The sequence below is a fragment of the Microtus ochrogaster genome, chromosome 15, assembly GCF_000317375.1.
Source record: "Microtus ochrogaster isolate Prairie Vole_2 chromosome 15, MicOch1.0, whole genome shotgun sequence".
NCBI classification, from domain to species: domain Eukaryota; kingdom Metazoa; phylum Chordata; class Mammalia; order Rodentia; family Cricetidae; genus Microtus; species Microtus ochrogaster.
Window position 1 is genome coordinate 12,270,810 of NC_022017.1, and position 19,993 is coordinate 12,290,802.

Consider the following 19,993-nt stretch of genomic DNA (forward strand, 5'->3'; position numbering starts at 1 on the left):
CCTGCCTCTGCCTCCCGAGTGCTGGGATTAAAGGCGTGCGCCACCATCGCCCGGCTAATGTCACAGCTCTTATTACCCCGTTGGTTACTCCATGTTCCTGGAGATAGCTCAGCACTTGTGTGCTTTGCTGTGCACCCTTGGAGTTTGCTGTCTCAGGCTTACTTTGACCTAGGTTGCTAGCTTTGCCCTGTTTCTGTAAATCCTGGTCTGGAACACCTCCTGCAGAAGTCCCTAGGTTGGATTTGGACCTGGAAAGGTCTTGTTCCAGTCTACTGCCTCGGATGTCCCAGGCTCTGGTGCAACCGGACCCGCAGAGGACCAGCTTACTCCCTCAGAGGTCTCAGACTTAACGCTCGGACCGCAGAGGTTCCAGGTTCCTGCCCTTTGATGCCCCAGACCAATACCTGGCCCAGGCATACTCCCTCTGAGGTCCCAGACTCACGCCTGGCCCCGCCCAGATCTCTGGTTCCTGCCTTTTTCCTCAGAGGTCCCAGGTTCACTCACGCCCAGACTGGCAGAGGTCCTGGCTCAGGCTAACTCCTGGCAGGTCTTAGACTCAGCCCAGACCTACCAGGGCCTGCTTAGGTCTACTCCCTTGAAGGTCCAAGATTCATGCCCAGACCCTCAGCAGTCTCTGGCTCTGGCTCACTCACTCAGCCATTACTCCCCTGTACCTGTTCCAGTGGAGATAGGTGACTCTGAATCTGGTTGCTGGCTCAATTCTGATCAGCCAGTGTCCCAGGACTGGGGTTGGCTCCTGGGACTGGATTTGCTCCTGGCTTCTGATCCTGGTGGAACTTGTTCCCTCTCTGTCCTAAGTGGAGACTGCTGATTCTGGATAGGGTTGTTGGCTCTATCCTGGTCCGCCAGTGTCCTGGCACTGGATTTGCTCCTGGCTTCTGCTCCCGGCGGAGCTTGTTTCCTCAGGCCCTATCTGTTCTAGGTCATTGCTTGACTTCTAATCCCAGCCCTTGAGAGGAGGATCTGTGAGTTTCAGCCTTTCAGCCTGGTTTACACACCAAGTTCCTGACCAGCAAGAGCTACTAAGTGACATACTGCCTCAATAATAATATTAACAATAATAAACAATAAACCTTTATAAGAAAATTTAGAAGGGCTGGAAATATGTCTAAATAGATAAATGCATTTTCAGAACAAGTCAGATGACCTGAGTTTGATCTTTGTAACCCCAAAACTTGTTCTCTGACCTCCAGATGTACAGTGTGGCATGTATGTGACTGAATGCTATCCACATGCACACACACATATGTACACAATATTTATGTACATACATACATACAAAACAGTTAATAGCTGAAATGTAGCTCAGTTGGTAGGAGTGCTTACCCAGCCTTGGGTCTGACTATGGTGGCACAAACCTCTGAACTTGACAGGAAGATGCTGGAGGATGAGATGGATCAGGGCTAGCCACAGACAACAAATTCAAGGCCAACCTGGGTTACAAGAGACCCTGTCTAAAAATATCATCAACAACAGAAGGAATTGGGCTTAGTTTGAGATGCCTGTGACACGGTAGAGCGAAGACAGGAAGGGAGCTAGGATAGAGAACCCAGTTCTGGACAGGGGAAGTCTTGTAGCTTGGAACATTTTCCCATCAGGTTTGAATGAGTCAGAAAATTCATCATCTTTTTGTTGTTTTGTCTATGTGTGAGGGGGTGTTGTTTTTTTTTTTCAAGACAGGGCTCTGTAGACCAGCCTGGCCTTGAACTCACAAGAGATCCACCTGCCTCTGCCTCCTGAGTGCTGTGATTAAAGGTGTGTGCCCCCATCACTGCACAACCAACCATTCTCTTTTATTATCTTTTGAATCTTAATGCGTATCATCCCCCACTGCATGGAACCAGAAGCTCAAGCTTTCCAGGTTCATAGTTGGGAAGACAAACTGGGTCCCGCATGACAGACGCCCTTACCCAAGATTAATTAGGAATTCAGTTAATTAGGAATTCAATTAATTCAGAATTAATCTGCCCTGAGACGTGTTATGCCCTGCTCAGTAGACCTGTCTCAGGCTGCAGCCAAAGTATGAGTTTGAGCTGGCCCCTTACACAGAGTCTGTTTTTTCTCTAAGACTTCTCTCTGGACCTTTGACCTGTCATTTTTTTCTGGATCATTTAAAAAGTAACACAAATAATGACTTGTCTCATGTAGGACATAAATCCTTTGAGCTCTGGACAGGATAGTACATCTGTTAAAGAGGGCCCGGGATTGATTCCCAGCATTGTTGTGTTCCTCAAAGATGAAAACATTCTATCCTGCAGGGGACATAAGTTGGGAGCGTAGCACCCAGCCCCTTGCATCCATCCCAACCCCCAGGCCTAGTTGTATTGGTCTGGACTCCAAATCCCAGCATGCCAGGCCCTGACCCCTCCCACGGGGTATTTAAGTGAGCTCCCAGAGGAGAAACTAGTGGTCTCTCAAAGGTTAAGAGCACTCCCCAGTAATCACATGGTGGCTCACTACTTTCTGTAATGAGATCTGGTGCCCTATTCTGATGTGCAGGTATACATGCAGATAGAACACTGTATACATAATAATTAAATCTTAAAAAAAAAGTTTGCCACAAATGGCTGCTTTTGAAGGGTAACATGGGATGGGGTAAGAAACAGGGACTTTATCTCCTGACCTTTGAAATAATTTGCCAAAATTTAGCTATTACATATAAGTTTGTAGGCATGCCAATCTTTCCTTTTTCCTCTTGACCCTAATCAGTCTTGCTAATTAGCTAAAAGGTTCAAACAGCTTCAGTTTCTATTGTGCTGAGATCCATGAAACTTTTTAATTCTGATACAGAGACTCAGATAGCCTAGACTGTCCACCAATTTGTTGCAAAACTAAAAATTACTTTCAGCTTTTGATCTTTCTGTCTCTACCCTCTGAGGACTGGGTTTGCAGGCCCATGAGCACTGGGTGCTGGCTGGGGACTGATTAGCTCATGCTAGGCAAGCAGTCTACCAGCTTCATCCCCAGTCCTGACCTGGTGTTCGCTAAGACTAAGATGAGCCTTAAAGAAGTGATACAAGCCAAGGTATCTGTCTCACACAGTTTATTTAACAATAGGTAATAAGAAATCAAATTTAACAGTCTATACAGTGATCCAAAGTTTATATTTATAAGTAATCAACTTTAATTGCATGATTTACAACAGTTGAGGGTTTTGCTTTCTATTTTCAAGTTTTAGAGAAAATGTATGTGTGGGGGCAGAGTAAGGAAGAAAGCAAGCGAAGAAACCTCGGACATTTCCCTGTTAAAATCACCCCACTGGAGTCGTTTCTTACCCTCTTTTTAAATTTTTTCCTTTGTTAGATGTAAAAATAACAAAAAAAAATCTCTCAAGAAACAGAACCACAATATTATAATACATCAATTTGGCAGCTGCCCCTGTATATTTTGAAAAAAGTCATTTTTCTCTACATGTACAAATTATCTTAATACTTGAAGTTTTACGCTCAGACTTATGGAATAGAAAATCTTCCGGAGCACAAAAGTTGACTTGAGGGGTGGAAGGAGGGTTTTTTTTTTCTTAAATGTTTTTAAAAGAATGAACATCTTTGCACCCAGAGAAAAAAATTGGTATTTTAATATATTTATATATAGTTTTTATATATATATATATAATGTAATTTTAAGTAACATTAACCCCTTTTGTCCTCTGGTTTTAGAAATGTTTTTTTTTAAATTCTTCCATAAAGTGAGGAAAATAGGGAAAAATGTCAACCATTTGCACCAGTAAATAATAACTATTAATATTACATATTTTCATTAATTTAAAAAAAATAATAAAACCTATTGGAGGCCCAAGGCAGGAGCATATGGTTGGCTTCAGGCCTCAGTCGCCTCCCAGTGCACACTTGAACCACACACACAAGGGGAGAAAAACGGCTGGATTGACCAGCCATAACAAAAATATATTCTTTGTAATCTATCATCCCTCAGGCTCATCTGGCATGTTTGCTTAAACCACACACGGCTACTGCACAGTTTTTACATGTTCCAAGGAAAATTGTCTTTTAGGCTAAGAAAGATTCAAAAAAATTGTTTTCAGTACAAAAAGTCTTGTTAAGAGAAAATAATTTTTTGCTCCCAAAATACTACAAGGTGTCTCTAGTGTATGTCTAGTGTACTCTGTGAGAGGTTTGAATTCAAGTCTGCATTATCGGTGCTCAGTCCCAGGTCCGTGGCGCTTGCACCGTGGAGGTTTGCCATGCCTGGATTGGTAGCGAGCTGTGAAAGCATTGAATTCTGGTCTGGGCTGGCAAAATGCCCTTGTTCCATGGGGTTGGCAGCCTGGGCAGCTACCAGCCCAGGATGTGGGGAACTGGTCTGTGGAGAAACATGGTGTGGAGAGGGCTGAGGCTGCATCCTCGGAGATGGGCTGGAATGGGGGGGCTGAGACTGTGGTCGTGGAGAAGGGACAGGCTGGGGAGAACGCACTTGATTGGAGAGAGAATTAGGGATCTGCTGACCTTGCAGGTGTGGGGACTGTGCCTGATTTGGGAGCATATGCTGCTGTGGACTCATTGGGTTGGGCTGAGCAGGAGATCCCATCTGTTGCTGAAGAAGTCTCTGCTGATATGCCTGCAGACTGGCTCCTGCCTCTGCCCCCAAAGCCTGGGGAAGCTGGCCCATCTGTCCCATATTCCCTTGCTGCATCTGTTGCATGTGATGCTGCATCCGCTGCTGCTGTTGCTGCTGTTGCTGCTGGGGTGGGTAGCCAATTCCTTGGGACTGCTGGAACTGGTTGTGGTTGGCCATTCCAGGGCCAATTCCGGGACCTGCTCCCTGCTGTTGCATCATCTGACGTCTTAAGATGTCTCGGAACTGTGAAGGCATGGTGTTGTGATTCATGTTCATTTGCTGAGCTTGAGGACTCATTCCTCCCATGGGTGGCTGGAGCTGCTGCTGGGGCTGCTGCTGGGGCAAGCCAGCTCTCTGGACACCTACCTGCATAGGATTCATACTCTGCAAGGCTGGGTTGGAGTGGACACCTTGCTGACCAGGCATAGTAGGTGGTTGCAGTCCTGGCTGTCCCTGAGGCATGCCAGGCTGTCCAGGGAGAGGTTGTGAATTAGAGTTGGCATACTTGGCAGCCCGCTGCTTGATAAATGCAGCCAACAGTTGGGGGCTGGAGTGAAGGATACTAAGCACCTGTTGCTGCTGTAAGGGAGAACTGGGAGACCTGAGAGTCCGCAAAAGGTTTTGTAAGGCTTGTTGAGACACAGTGCCTGGTTTGAGAGGGCTCACACCTACTTGTCCCAATCCTGGCTGTTGAGGCATGTTCAACGGCTGACCATGCTGGGCCACTGACATCATTGCAGGCCTCGGCATCCCTGAAGGCATCTGCTGTGGCTGAGAAATTCCTCCTTGGGCCCAAGGTGACTGCTGTTGCATTCCTGTGGGACCCATTCCTGGATCCAAATGCCCACCAGGACCTCTAGCCATAGGAGGGGGGTTCATACCCATAGGAGTCATGGGCGTCATCTGGGGCATCTGGTGCTGGATTGGCCTTTGGAAAATTTGTACATGAGCCATCTGTCGTTGTGTCTCTGCTGCCCTCTGAATCTGCATTGCCATTTCTACTGCTGCAGGTGGAGGTCCTGGAAGGGGGGGTTGGGCAGTCTGAGGTGGGGTTGGTGGGGTCACCTGGCCTGCTGCCTTACCCTGGGACACAGGGCCAGTAGTTTGAGTCCTGGGCAAGTAGGGTGGCATGTTGTTGGGAGGCGTGGGCTGAGGTTGAGAAGTAGGTTGGGGCTGGGGTGTTTGTGGGGTGGCTGGCTGTTGGCCAGTAGGGGTGGTTGGAGTAGCAGGAGTTGGGGACGGCAGACCCTGCTGCTGCCCCGCCACACCAGTCCGTTGCATGCTGGCCATCCTCCTGCGGAGCATCTGAGCCTGCTGGAGCCGGTGCTGCAGCTGTTGCTGCCGGAGCTTTTGCTTGATGTTGAGGCAGAATGGCACCGGACATTTGTTCTCCTGGCAGTGCTTGGCATGGTAGCAGCAGAGGGCAATAAGCTGTTTGCAGATGGGGCATCCACCATTGGTTTTCCGTTTGCAGCCTTTGGTGTGCTGCACAACCCTCTTCATCTTCTGGCAGGAAGGCAGAGAACAGTTGGCATTGCGGCACTGGCACGCATGTACCAGAGACTGTATGCAGCGTTGGATGCTCAGGCGGCGAGAATCTCCTGGGCTCTGTGTGGCTGCTGCTTGCTGATTATTGCTCTCATCATCCAAGCCAAGACCTAGTTTCTCCATTTTGTGGTCATGGTTTTTAGTGTTCTAACAGGTTCATAATCCTGGAAGGGAAAACAAGATGAAGGTCAACTGTGCAAGACTGAAATAATTCGAAATCATTATATATATTTTGCTTGAGCTAGAAAAGCTCCTTTTATAAAAAGATAAAATCACTGGGCGGTGGCTGCACACGCCTTTAATCCCAACACTTGGGAGGCAGTTCTCTGTGAGTTCGAGGCCAGCCTGGTCTACAAGAGCTAGTTCCAGGACAGGCTCCAAAGCTACAGAGAAATTCTGTCTCAGAAAACCAAAAAAAGGTAAAACCATTCTTTTCAGCTCTGTCACTTCCCACAAGAGCACGTGGGTTTTTTTTTGTTTGTTTGTTTTGTTTTTACCACATGTCTATATCACAACTCAGACAATGGGGACCAATGTGTCCTGTCCTGTCCTTCCCACAAAATAGACCTACCTCACACACAGTGCAATGCCAGCGAGTCTCCACATGGTGCTTGCACTCGTTGCAGGTGTAGACAAATCGATCTTGACTCTGTGTATGGAGTTCCACCAGCATGCACATGGTAGACCACTGGGCTCTTCGGAGTGAAGAGAATTCCAGGTGTTTATCCCTTGCTAGAGTGAGGAATGCATCTCTACCATCCATCAAGTCACAAGGGATGAGAGGGTCAGGATCAACAATGGGAGGCAGAGAGTTGGGTGCAGGACAAGCGATGAGGCGGATTACAAAGAAGACCTGCCAAGAGACAAGCTCATTGTGACTCTGGAACTACAATACCACTGCAGCAAAAAGGCACCAGAGAGGGCCAAAACAGAAGAGTGGGTTCAGGGGTTAAATGACAGTCATACTTCCCCTATCCCTGTTCACTGAGACTTGAGTATATATAATAAAGAACCTAAAACTCAAGCCAGACAGTGAAAGCGCATACCTTTACTCCCAGCACTCAGGAGGCAGAGGCAGGTGGATCTGAGTTTAGAGGTCAGCTTGGTCTACAAAGAGTTACAGGATAGCCTGGACTGTTAAACAGAGAAACCGTATCTCAAAATACAAACAAAAACCAAACCAAAAGAACCCTTAAAGCTAATAATATTCTGTTACTTCATTTCAGTATTATCTTCAAAATAGGAACAGTCTAGGGCTGGGTGTGGTTGACACAGACAGACCTTTAATCCCAGCACTCTGAAGTCAGAATCAGGTGCTTTCTGTGAGTTTGACATATATCTGGTCTACAAAATTAGAACAAAATTAAAGGCTAGGCTCACAACCAAAAATAACAAAATAAGCCAAACAACAGACTAGCTCAAGGACAGCACACATACAGTGAATAGTATACCTTAAGATGGGGTCTGTGGTTTAACCTGAATCTAACCACAGAAAAGCATCAACTCAAATGGAATATCTTAATGGAGATATTCTGCAAGACCCTGCCCTGAACTAACCAACAAAAACGCCCATGGCATGAAAAAAGGCCGAGACCACTGCGAAGACGTGGCAACTCAACACAATTAAAATCAGTTTGGATGTTTTTCTTAGAAGGTACTTGCTAAATACAGAGAACAAATAAAAAGAAAATGGCACAGAAAGTCTACAAAGCTTTTTAAGTTACCAATTTAAAATATTTATGTGCATCAGTACTTTGCCTGAATGTATGTCGGATGAACCACTGGTGTGCCTTATATCCAGGGTCAGAAGATGAACGGCCATGCCTCACCCTGTCCTCTACTACAGGCTAGTTCTGGAGAGACTGAAAGTCTGTATAAGTTAGCATAAAGACCTACACTATACTACAACAGGCATTTTTGCTTCTGCTATCCCATTGCAAAGGCCAAGTCATGAACTTGTAATACACACCCATAGCCTGAGATTCTAGCTTCTAAGATTAGGCAGTGTAAGTCAAATCAATTAGCTTTCTCAGATAGTACTTTACCCTCGAAAAGTTCAGGCTATTAGTAGTATATTCTGATAGTGGCATCCACTAGAATGCAGTGGCATGGCTGAAGGGATGGATATCACTCAAGCAGCTAAAACATTTTCTGTTTTATAACCAAAGTCTATACACATACTCTTTTCATCCCAGTCACCCCTCAAGCCATTTCTGCCCTCCTCATTTTCAGCAACCTAGAGTTCTCATTACAGTGTCAGTTGGGAAGGGCACTCGCCTGCCACACACACACCTTTACCCTGAAGGCTGACTCTCACCTCTTTATGCTTTTCCATGGTGGCATACAGTTTCTGAGACAGGTCATTAGACACATTGGGCATACCAGGTTTCTTCTTATTGCCCCTACTCAGGCTGCTTTTGTTTTTGCTGGTTTTCTTGTTATTCTTCTTCTTAGCATTTTTGCTGTCCCCTTTTGTTACCTGTAAGGCAGCACAAAGAACAAATGAAAATGTGAGGTTGCTAGGATGGATCTGGAAATAAGACTGAAGGTGTAATAGACTTTCCTTTCAAACAGGATATTACACTCTTAGCTAATACTTTTATTTCTCTAGAAGCTCATTGTCCACTCCTTTTTAATTGGGTTCTTTTTAACTCACAAGCTACTTGATGCTTAAATATTCTTTTATTTATTTAGCTGTACGAGTACTTATGTCACGTGTGTGTGTAGGCACTTTCAGAGGCTCTTTGAATCCAAAACTGGAGTTTAAGACAGTTATGAGCTTCCTGGGTTCGATGCAAGGAACAGAACAGAACTGGGATCCTCTGTAAGAACAGCAAGTGCTCTTGAATAGAGTCACCTCTCCCAATTACCTCCTTCCTAGTAAAAACCCCAAGCTTCATTAAAGAAATGAAAACTTGTAAACTTTATCTAGAAAACTCCTATTTTGATGGCCAGTATTGACGCATGCCCTTAATCCCAGGACTTGGGAGGCAGAGGCGGGCAGTTCTGAGTTTAGTGAACCATGAAAGCCATGAAGCATGGAAGAGGGAATAAGCAAGCAGGCTTTGGTTTCCCCTTTCACCCACAATCTAGCAATGAATTGAACCAAAGGTTAAAGCATTTTGGAGAGTGGGACAGTGGTGTCGTGGTTTTTTAATACTAGCACTTGGGGGGGGGGGGCAAAATCTGGTAGACTGAAAGAAATTAAAAAAGGAAACAGATTTGTGCCATGAAGTTCAGCTCAGTCTTAAACTGACCCTCCTGTCTCTACCTCCCAAATACTGAGATTACTGCCATGCTTGGCTTAAGAGTCTTTTGTTTTGATTTTTGATGCTAGAGACTGAACTTTATCTAGGGCCCTTGGATGTATCTGTGTTTATGTGTGGCGACCACAGCACACAGGCGTGGAGGTAAGAGCAATATATGGGAGCCAGATCTCTGTTTCTGTTTCAACCATGTGGGTCCAAGGAGTGAACTCAGGGCTAAGTGGCTAAAGGCCTTTACTCAGAGCCATCTTACCTGTCCAAGCATTTTTTTTGGACATGGTTTTGATACGTAGAACTCAGAAATATCTTTCTGTCTCTGCCTCTTGAATGTGAAAAAGTTGTGTATCACCATCTCAGTCAGCCCTGACTTAAGTTAAAACCCAGAACTCTGTGTAAAAGTGATCAATAACTGAAGAAGGTACTAAGCCAGGTTCTACAAAACAGACAAGTTAAATGAGAACCTTATACTTTAAAAGGTTTCTTTAAAAAAAAAAGCAGGGAAAGGCTGTGTTGATACAATATCTCAGTGACAAAGAACCTACTTAGTAGCAACATGGTAGCCTGGATGTGATCCTTAGCATTTCTAGAAAAATACAACAGAGAGGATGTACAGTCTACAAAGCTTATACCAGTCATAATTTGGCCAGTAAAAGTATTTTTGCTATATACTTTTTCAGGAGCTTCAGCGCCCACGATACTACTAGTTAGAATTACAATGACCCTTTGTTCTAAGACAGGGTCAACTATTCAGCCAAGGTAGGCCTTGAACTATGTTGCCAAGGCTGACTTTGCATTCCCTGAGAGCTGAGAGTAAGATGTGTGCAGAAAACTAAGTTGAAAGTATAAACCCCTAGACAGGCAGCAGTAGCACATGCCTTTCATCACAACACTCTGGAGGCAGAGAAGTCTCTTGAGTTCAAGGCCAGCAAGGTCTACAAAGGACAGCCAGGGCTACTTGCTTACAGGGTCTTGAACACAAACAAAAAAGGTGTAAACTCCTTTCAGTACTATCAGATTATCAAGGCAGACACTGCAGAGAGAAAAAGCCCTTACATCAGTACTCTCATTGCTGGTGTTCTCTTCCCTTTTTCTCTCTTCCTCTTCCTGTTCAAGTTCTTTAATGCTTTCTTCCAGAACATTGGGCCAGAAATCACCTTCAAAATAGGGTAACTCTTTTGCACTTGTTAATCGATCTTCAGTAGCTTGTTTTAAAATATCCTGTTTAAAACAAAAACAAAAAAAAAAAACCCCAAGTAATTACAATCAGGAATTTCTAAGCTTTTTGTTTTTTCTTTCTTATAAATTATTCATTACATATATACAGTGTTCTGTTTACATGTATGTTTGTACACTAGAAGAGGAAACCAGACCTCATTTTAGATGGTTGATAGCCACCATGTGGTTGCTGGAAATTGAACTCAGGACCTCTGGAAGAACAGCTTTCATTGTACAACAAAAATGGCAAAGTTCTCTAGGGAACATGCCAGACAAACAATGAGAACGCGTTTTAAATTATACCAATATACTTCCTTCTTTGAGACAGGGTCTCACTATGTACCAGTGGCTGGCCTGGACCCCGTTATGTAGAACAGACTGGCCTCAGAACTCACAGAGATCCACCTACTGCAGTCTCTTAAGTGCTAGGATTAAGGGCGTGCATCACCATGCTGAGTTCTTTGCTTTTTTCCCCCAGTTCTTTTAGAGACAATGTGTCACTACATAGTCCAGGATGGCTGGAATTCCCTACATAGATGAGCCTGGCACATGCCTTTAATCCCAGCACTCAGGAGGCAGAGAAAGGCAGATCTCTGTGAGTTCGAGCCCAGCCTGGTCTACAAGAGTTGGTTTCATGACAGGCTCCAAAGTTACATTGAAATCCTATCTCAGAGGGAAAAAAAAAAGGAGATATATACACACACACACACATACACACTTCAATGAAATAAAAATAAATTAATAAATTAGCATAATTATAGCAATCACATGTTATAAGTCAGAACAGAAGATTTGTCAGAGAGGACAGAAAATAGCAAGAATATTATTTCCAAGTTCAAACTGACCTTATAGTCGTGGACAATACGTTCTGATACAGCCTTGTCAAGCATCTTTTTGTACCATTCCTGTAGGCGCTTTGGCTTTGGGATTTTCTGATCAGGAGGGTGACAATGGAAGATATAGTCATCCCCTTCACTTGGTGGACATGCCCAAATATGCCCTGTTGTATATCTAAAAACATGAAGATATGGAATATCATGATAAATGATATCAAGAAGATATCATTTGTGCTAGAGAAAGTTATAAGTAGTCGAAGCCATAGGTGCATACCATTGCACACAAGCAGTGATACATTTTAAACCACAGGGTGAAACACAGACAGAAATGCTTATTTTCTCAAGAAGACCAAATCCCAGATCCAAATTCTTAGGCCAGAAGTAGGTCTAACCTAAGCACTAACAGTTCTTGTACTACCTACTTGTTTTGAAAGGCCAAAGAGTGCTATGAATTTCATTTAAAAAGGCTGACTTAGCTCTTTTTTTTTTTTTTTTTTTTTTTGGTTTTTCGAGACAGGGTTTCTCTGTGGTTTTGGAGCCTGTCCTGGAACTAGCTCTTGTAAACCAGGCTGGTCTCGAACTCACAGAGATCCGCCTGCCTCTGCCTCCCGAGTGCTGGGATTAAAGGCGTGGGCCACCACCGCCCGGCCTGCTGACTTTGTTCTTGATCCTAAAATCTGTACTTTAAGATCAAAAGACAACTATATTGCAAAGGAATAGGAATCCATCATAACAGAAATTACATGCAAGGTAAACTGCTAGAAGTAATCTCCTATAAGTAAGATGGTAGTCTCTAGGATATATGTACCTTCAGATCTTAAGTAATGAACAACTTTTCCCCCCACAATTTTATTTATGTGCATTGGTGTGAGAGTGTCAGATCTAGAACTGTTGTGAGTTACCACATGGGTGCTGAAAAATGAACCCAAGTCCTCTGGAAGAGCAGCCAATGCTCTTAAACTGTTGAGCCAGCTCTCAAGTCATTATCAATAACTTAATGCAAACTGTAAACACAATGGTTTAACTCAACAGAGTGGAACTAAAGGATTAGTGAAGTAGGAATCAGGTAACATCAGATTCATATCAGAGATCTAACAAGTCATGGCTTCACTATATCACAACAAACATGAGAAAGCCAAATACAAACTTACACATTTCCACGTTATTTTTAAAAGATAGTAATTATTAATATGCTTACCCCAATTTCTTGACATATTCTAAATATCCAATTAGAATTTCATGATAGACTGCGGTCCTCAAGCATTTAGGACGGAAGAAATGAACACTATCGAGGTAAGATATGTATACTCTCCTATATCAAAAACAGGGAGAGAAAAATCTCTATCACTTAAGTTATTATTTACATGGCTAAAAATATCTACTTCCTTTCCTGTGCTGACTTTTATAAATTATCATAGGAAAATTAGAGATTGTGGCTTTGTGGGGACCAGACTTGGCAATGGCTTCCATGTAATTTTTACCTGGTACATGCTATACATATCATGTTTCATTCAGTGCTTTTGTATTAGTTATACAATCTCCCTGCCATTCCCTGCCCAACAAAAACAGAGGTTGGTCATAGTAAGTCAGTCCTACCTTTGGTTGGGTGGGGGGCAGTCAGAGCCATACTCTTGAACATGCATGCCAAAAAAACATAAGTCAACACCATCGATTTCTTCAAAGGCAAAAAGGGCCTTAGTTCGGTATGGAAAAGATTCTGCCATCTCTCCGCTATCTACAAACCTACACATATCAGATTGAAAGAAAACCACAAATTATTCAGGTGGAAATTATCAACAGTAACTGAGAATGCACAACTGTATCTCTTCAAGAGTAGAAATGAAAATTAATAAACACCTTGCTTTCATGCCTGGTTTCACCTCTACAGTTTTGTCAGAAGCATGAACAACCCTAACAGTGACCTCTCCTGATTCAGGATGATTTTGGCGCCTTAGGAAGTCATTCACTCGATTCTCCAGAAAGGTACCAAGTCTGGTAGGCGGCAATCCTAGGAATATAAAAGTTAAAAGTTACCAAGGTGTAGCCCTGGGCTCAATTCCAAGTATTAAAGATTAGAAAGAAAGTTACCATGGTTTAAATTTTTACTGTCAATTTTGAGGTGCATGTACAAACCTGAAGCATTGATTTGTTTTTCTAGACAGGATTCATTTTTGTAGCCCTAACTGTCCTGGATTCACTCTGTAGACCAGGCTGGACACGAACTCAGATTATCTGCCTGCCTCTGCCTCAGGAGTGTGGGGTTAAAGGCGTGTACCACCACTACATAGACTGTATTTGATTTTTAATACAGTAAGGTAACTCTGATATCCTATCCCTCGGCACACAGGCTTATATAACAAATTACCTCTACAGCGCCAAAGGGGGGAAACCGAATACTCCTGCGACAATAACTCTAGTCAATCACTTCACACTTGGCCCACATTGTGACATGTGCCAGGACAAGAATAAATACAGGGAAAGGGCAGGGGGTGATTATTAACCAAAGTCCCTTCTAAAGAGTTTTTGTACTTCAAGACAGGGTTTCTCTATGTAACAGCCCAGGGTGTCCTAGAACTCGCTCTATAGACCAGGCTGGCCTCGAAATCAAAGAGATCTGCCTGCCTCTGTCTCCCAGTGCTGAGATTAAAGGTGCTGGGCCACCACCGCCTCATTAAAAGGTTCACTTTTATACTTCGTTATGCTATAATATGATTTTGGCTTAAAAAAATATTTTTCTTTTTTGAAAGAGGGTCTCACTACTTAGCCAAGATTTGCCTCAAACTCGGAGATCCGCTTGCTTCTAGAATACAGGGATTAACAAGTATGTGCTGTAACACTTGGAACATTTAAAACTAATTCATTTTGACCGGTTTCAATTTCACTAGTATTTAGGCAGCTGGGATTAAAGGTATGAACCACCACCACTTGGCTATATAATTTTTTTAAACCAGGGTTTACCTCAAATATAATACTTGGGGCTAGAGTTGTAGCAGGAGGGGGCTGTGTCCCACTACCCGGCTAGCTTACTCCAGAAATAACCACACGGAAATTGTATTAATTTAATTACTGCCTGGCCCATGAGATCTAGTCTCTTTTTGGCCTGCTCTCACATCCTGATCTAACCCATTTTTCTTAAATCTGTCACCACGAGGTGGTGGCTTACTGGAAAAGATTTAGCATATTTGACTTGGCAACTGTATGGTAGCTCTCTGTGTGTCTTTTTTCTCCCAACATGTAGTTTCATTTTCCCAACTATCTAAGTTCTGCCCTATCAAAAGGCAAAGGCAGTTTCTTTATTTAACCAGTAAAAATAACACAAATACAAAAGGACCTCCTACACCAGGCTGGAGATATGGCTCAGCAGTTAAGAGCCCTGGCTGCTCTTCCAGAAGAACCAGGTTCAATACCTAGCACCCACACGGCAGCTAACAACTGTCTGTTAACTCCAGTTCCAGGGGATGTGACACCTGCACACCAAAGCATATAAAATAAAATTAAATAATTTAAAATAATAATACTTACTTTTAGCAGAAAACTTGTTTTCTTTCCTAGCACGTGCAGTTTTCTTTAAACAGCCATCACAGACAAACCTAAAATGTAAAGTAGAAAATTACTTATATAACATAAAATTCAAGTACCATGCAACAAAAATCTATCAGTAAGCTTAAAACAAAAACAACAACAAAAGCAACACCACCAACGTGGCACAAAAAATTCCTATATATAACAGGAAATATAACCAGTATACAAACTGGGTTTTTTCTAGAAAGCAGGCTTTGTGTTCTAGTGGACAGAAGAGTTTATCTCAACTGGGAACGGGAGACAGGAAGACCAGGAGCAGCTCCTGGCCAGCCTGGGCTACAATGAAACAATCTCAAAAAAACCACCACTAACAACAAAAAAAAATATGTGTGGGTTATTTGGGGATACCAGAAAAAGCCTTTGGATTCCTTGGAACAAAAGTTACTTGTAGTTGTGAGCTGCTGACTTGGGCGCTGAGAACTGAACTATGTAAAGTATTAATGTTAAGCCCCATTAATATATTATCAATGATTGTCTTTTTTTTTCCCGTTAACTTTATGTGCACTGAAACTTTATGTTCCGTTAACTTTATGAACATTGAAAATGTTCAATCCTCTAGAACTAGAGTTACGATGGTTGTGAGCTGTCATGTGGGTACTGGGATTTGAACTCAGGTCCTCTGTAAGAGCAGCCAATACTCTTAACCATTAAGGCATCTCTCAGACCCCTCAGTGATTGTCTTTAACAAGTTGGTTGACCTTAAGTTCTAATCGCAATCTTTTTTTTTTAAATATTTATTTATTTATTATGTATACAATATTCTGTCTGTATGTATGCCTGCAGGCCAGAAGAGGGCACCAGACATCATTACAGATGGTTGTGAGCCACCATGTGGTTGCTGGGAATTGAACTCAGGACCTTTGGAAGAGCAGTCAGTGCTCTTAACCTCTGAGCCATCTCTCCAGCCCCATCTAATCGCAATCTTATCAAGCATGTCTGTCTGTCTCTGTCTCTGTCTCTCTCTCTCATATTAGTATTTTGTCTGTATATATGTCTGTGTGAGGGTGTTAGATCTTTGGACTTAGGGACAGTAGCTGCCATGAGGGGTGTTGGGACTTGAACCTGGGTCCTCTGGAAGAACAGTCAGTGATCTTAACCACTGAGCCATCTCTCTAGCATCTCAGGCATGTCTCTTAAACATGAATATTTAAGGACAAGTGACAGAAAATTGAAAGGTTACCACTGACAATCACTTATTGGCAATTTCAGATAAATTATCCTTTCCTTTCCTTTCATCCTCTTAGCTGTTATCAACAATTACTCTAATTGTTACACAGTGAGGAGATCCCATCCTCTACAATACAAACTTGACGCTTGAACTTGTTTTTCATGGGAAATAAACATCAGCTCCTCTCTCACAAAATAAGAGTCATCCTTTCTAAATGTCATTGGACAACCTATGAGTCTATACCATAGTACAGCTATGTAACTTACTGGTCCCCCATTCCTACCAAAAGAGTCATTTAATATACCATTCCAAGTAGATGTTTCAAGAAGGAAGCATTCCTTGGCTTTTTAACAACACCTGTACCCTTTTAAAATTAGTAGCAAATTTAGTTATAACCAACAGTGGCTTTAGTTTAGCATTCTTTTATGGAGACAGGTTTTTACTGTGTTGTTCAGATTATATATAAAATACACACAAACATACACAAATAAAATGTGTATAGATTATCTGCTACCAAAGGCTGTCTAGCTATTACAGGTGTTTTGGATGTGCTTTATCCAGTTAGGCAGTGTAAGGACAGAACCCAGAGCCCAACTCTGTGGCAGAAATCCGCTATAACAGGAAGTCAGATTCTGATCCCAAAGAAAATACTTAGAAGACTGTAACTTTGTCCAGGTATGGTGATGCACAGCTTTGATCCTGTAAGACTTTAAGACAATCCTGAAGCCATTTTTGACAATTCTGAATCCTCTCAGCCTCTGTGCCATAGCGCTTCCCCTCCTCTCCTGGGAACCAAGGACCTAACAGCTACACTCGCACGTACTCAGTTCCTGAACAATTACCCATATACGTATGTTTTGATTCAGTCCCCTGGGAAACGGGGTCAAAATGACCTCTTACCTCATCTGATCTGGCAACAGCTCTCCAGTCAATTACTGGTAATAGCCCTTTCAAATAAGCCAATCAGAATAGTCAAAGAACATCCCCCTTGCTTCTGTGGCCCCTTTAAAAGTAGACTGTACCAGCTATTCGAGGTCCCTCAGCTTCCCGAATGCTTGGGGACCCTGTCATGACAGAATTAATAAAATCCTCATGCTTTTGCATCGGCTGTGGTGTGTGAGATGGTCTCTGAGGGCAACTCCTTCTTAGTGTTTGGACGCTAGAGTCCAACGATCCCAGCACTCGGGCCAGAAAAAAAGACGGGAAAAGCCTGGTCTACATAGCATGTTCCGAGTTACTAAGAGCCACACAGTGAGACCCTAACTAGAACAAAATCAACCAATAATTTTGAACATTAATACAGTCACGGATAAGAATGTTCATGGAAAGTAAACAAAATACTTCTGGCCCATGTCCTAGGACTCACCCAGTTGGCCAGATGATCTCATGGTGAAGGACACAGATCTGATGCATCTTTCTTCCACATTCTGTACACTCAACAAACCTAGAAAAGAAAACAACCAATTCTCAGACTGATCTTGAATCATCTTCACCAAATGAAATCTTCAGTATCTCCCATCAATTCTAACAATTCAACAGACAACCAACTGTCATGCCAAAGAATTAAAAATTAGTTTAGTGGAGATTTTTTGCTTTGATGTTATAGGTAAAGCAAATTTCAAAATCATTAAAGCAATCATGTGTTAAACAATCTAAACTTCCAATCCAGAAGGAGAGTGAGAGAAGGTAACTGCTGCGAGTGTAGTTATCCCACCCCATTATCAGAGAAAATAGAAGGACCTGTGCTTTTTAAATTTTTCTTCCCCTAGATCTGAGGACGGAATACAGGGTCTTGTGTTTGCTAGCAAGCACTCTACCACTGAGCTAAATTCCCAACTCCAGGATCATTCTCTGTATGCACTGGAAATGCAGAGAGGTGAAGAGTACAGCCCTGGGCAGGAGTAGTTTGATGCTTAAAAGGGAACAATGAGGGGCTGGAGAGACGGCTCAGTGGTTAAGAGCACTGACTGCTCTTCCCGAGGACCCAGGTTCAATTCCCAGCACCCACATGGCAGCTCACAACTGTCTGTAATTCCAGTTCCAGGGGATCTGACACCTTCACACCAATGCACATAAAATGAAGTTAAATAAACCATTAAAAAAAGGGAGCGGAACAATGAGTAACACTCACTGTAAGACTAATTAGCTTTAGCCCCTGAATGTTTCTTAAGTTCTTACTATTAACATTTATGGGATGTAAATATTAGCATAAGAATATAAAGTTATTTTGGAAAAGGGGTGCAGAGTGTGCTGACAATTCATGAGAAACTACTTACAGTTCAGGATCCAGTGTGTCATTTTTTCTCTTGGAAAACTGTTCTTTATTTATTGTACTAAGGAGAGAAAATGGACATAATAAGAAAAAATACACTCAAAATTACTACTTGAACATATAGCAATCTGAATTATGTTGTATTTATTGGGTTATATAAATTCAGTTGTATATAAGGAACATTCTACAATACTTCATAATACCCCACCCTTGGGAAACAGGATCCTCCTAGGTAGCACTGTCTGGCCTTGAGCTCACAAAGCTCCACAGGCCTCTGTGCCCCTCCTGTTGTCATATCTTGCTCTTCTCTTTTAAAGTCTGGTTCACTATACTATATACAGAATGCACTTTTTATGAACTGTTGATTCCAGATTGTGAACAAGGTATAAACTATTTAAGAATAGTTTTAGTCAGGCACAGGGCTGCACATCTTTAATCCCAACACTCAGGAGGCAGAAGCTGGTGGATTTGTGAGTTTGAGGCCAGCCTGGTCTATATAGTGAGTTCCAAGACAGCCAAAGGCATGTAGTTGAGAATCTGTCTTAAAAAAACAAACAATAGGCCGGGCGGTGGTGGCGCACGCCTTTAATCCCAGCACTCGGGAGGCAGAGGCAGGCGGATCTCTGTGAGTTCGAGGCCAGCCTGGTCTAGAAAGAGCTAGTGCCAGGACAGGAACCAAAAGCTACAGAGAAACCCTGTCTCAAAAAAAAAAAAAAAAAAACACAATAAAAACAAGAATAGTTTTATTTGGGAGGCTGAGATGGAAAACTGCCTGGAGTTTGAGGCTAGTCTAGAATACAGAGTAAGATCATACACTCATCGCCACTTCAAAAAGAACACAGAACTAAACCAGTTGACAGGCACTGTCAACACCAGTGGTATGTACATCTAATCCCATGTTCATGGTTCAGAAGCAAGAGGGTCTCAAATTAGAAACCAACCTGGAATACATAGTGAGATAAAATAGGGGTAGAAGGGGGTAAAAAAGGCACTTCTCACTATATGAGGTAGGTTTGGTTTTAGGACCCAGATAGTCAAGTCCTGTATTTTTAGGCAATGGTGAAAACAGAGGCTAAGTGTATACTTCAGGTTCCTACAGATATCTCATATTCAATATGAGGGACAAAAATCATTTAATTTCATGGTATTTATTTTCCATGTCTTCCCATATTGCCCTGGACATTTTGATACTATGGTTCTTTTTTCTTACTAACAATATCCATATTTAAGTACATCTTGCTGAAGAAAAAGGCTCAAGGTTCATTTGCCCTCCTAATGTCTTTAAGACCTTGATAAAAGACTCTAATACCAACAGCACCCAGAATGACATGGGAACTTCTTTAAAACTTCAATCTCATAGGCCCATTATAGACCTGAAGAACCAGGAAAGAAATTCAAAACTTTCTAACCTTAGAGCCTTCCTGATTTAAAGCCACTCTGGTTCCAGGGGTAAAGTGTGCACTCCCCTGCCTATGGCAGGGGAATCCCACCCTAGTGTAAACTTCTCTGG

The 19,993-nt window shown here is 42.7% G+C and overlaps 1 protein-coding gene across 1 annotated transcript in view; it reads right to left on the reverse strand.

Moving 5' to 3' along the window:
* Window positions 1-3,049: 3,049 nt before the first annotated feature.
* Window positions 3,050-19,993, reverse strand: part of Ep300 (E1A binding protein p300) — a 64,758-nt gene continuing 47,814 nt past the window's right edge. The window contains 12 exon segments of the mRNA XM_005354157.2: window positions 3,050-6,302; window positions 6,305-6,308; window positions 6,716-6,997; window positions 8,462-8,623; window positions 10,464-10,628; window positions 11,471-11,636; window positions 12,660-12,773; window positions 13,058-13,204; window positions 13,319-13,469; window positions 14,984-15,051; window positions 17,578-17,655; window positions 18,488-18,544. Of these exon segments, the coding sequence (XP_005354214.1) occupies window positions 4,123-6,302; window positions 6,305-6,308; window positions 6,716-6,997; window positions 8,462-8,623; window positions 10,464-10,628; window positions 11,471-11,636; window positions 12,660-12,773; window positions 13,058-13,204; window positions 13,319-13,469; window positions 14,984-15,051; window positions 17,578-17,655; window positions 18,488-18,544 (3,574 nt within the window). The 3' untranslated portion in view covers window positions 3,050-4,122.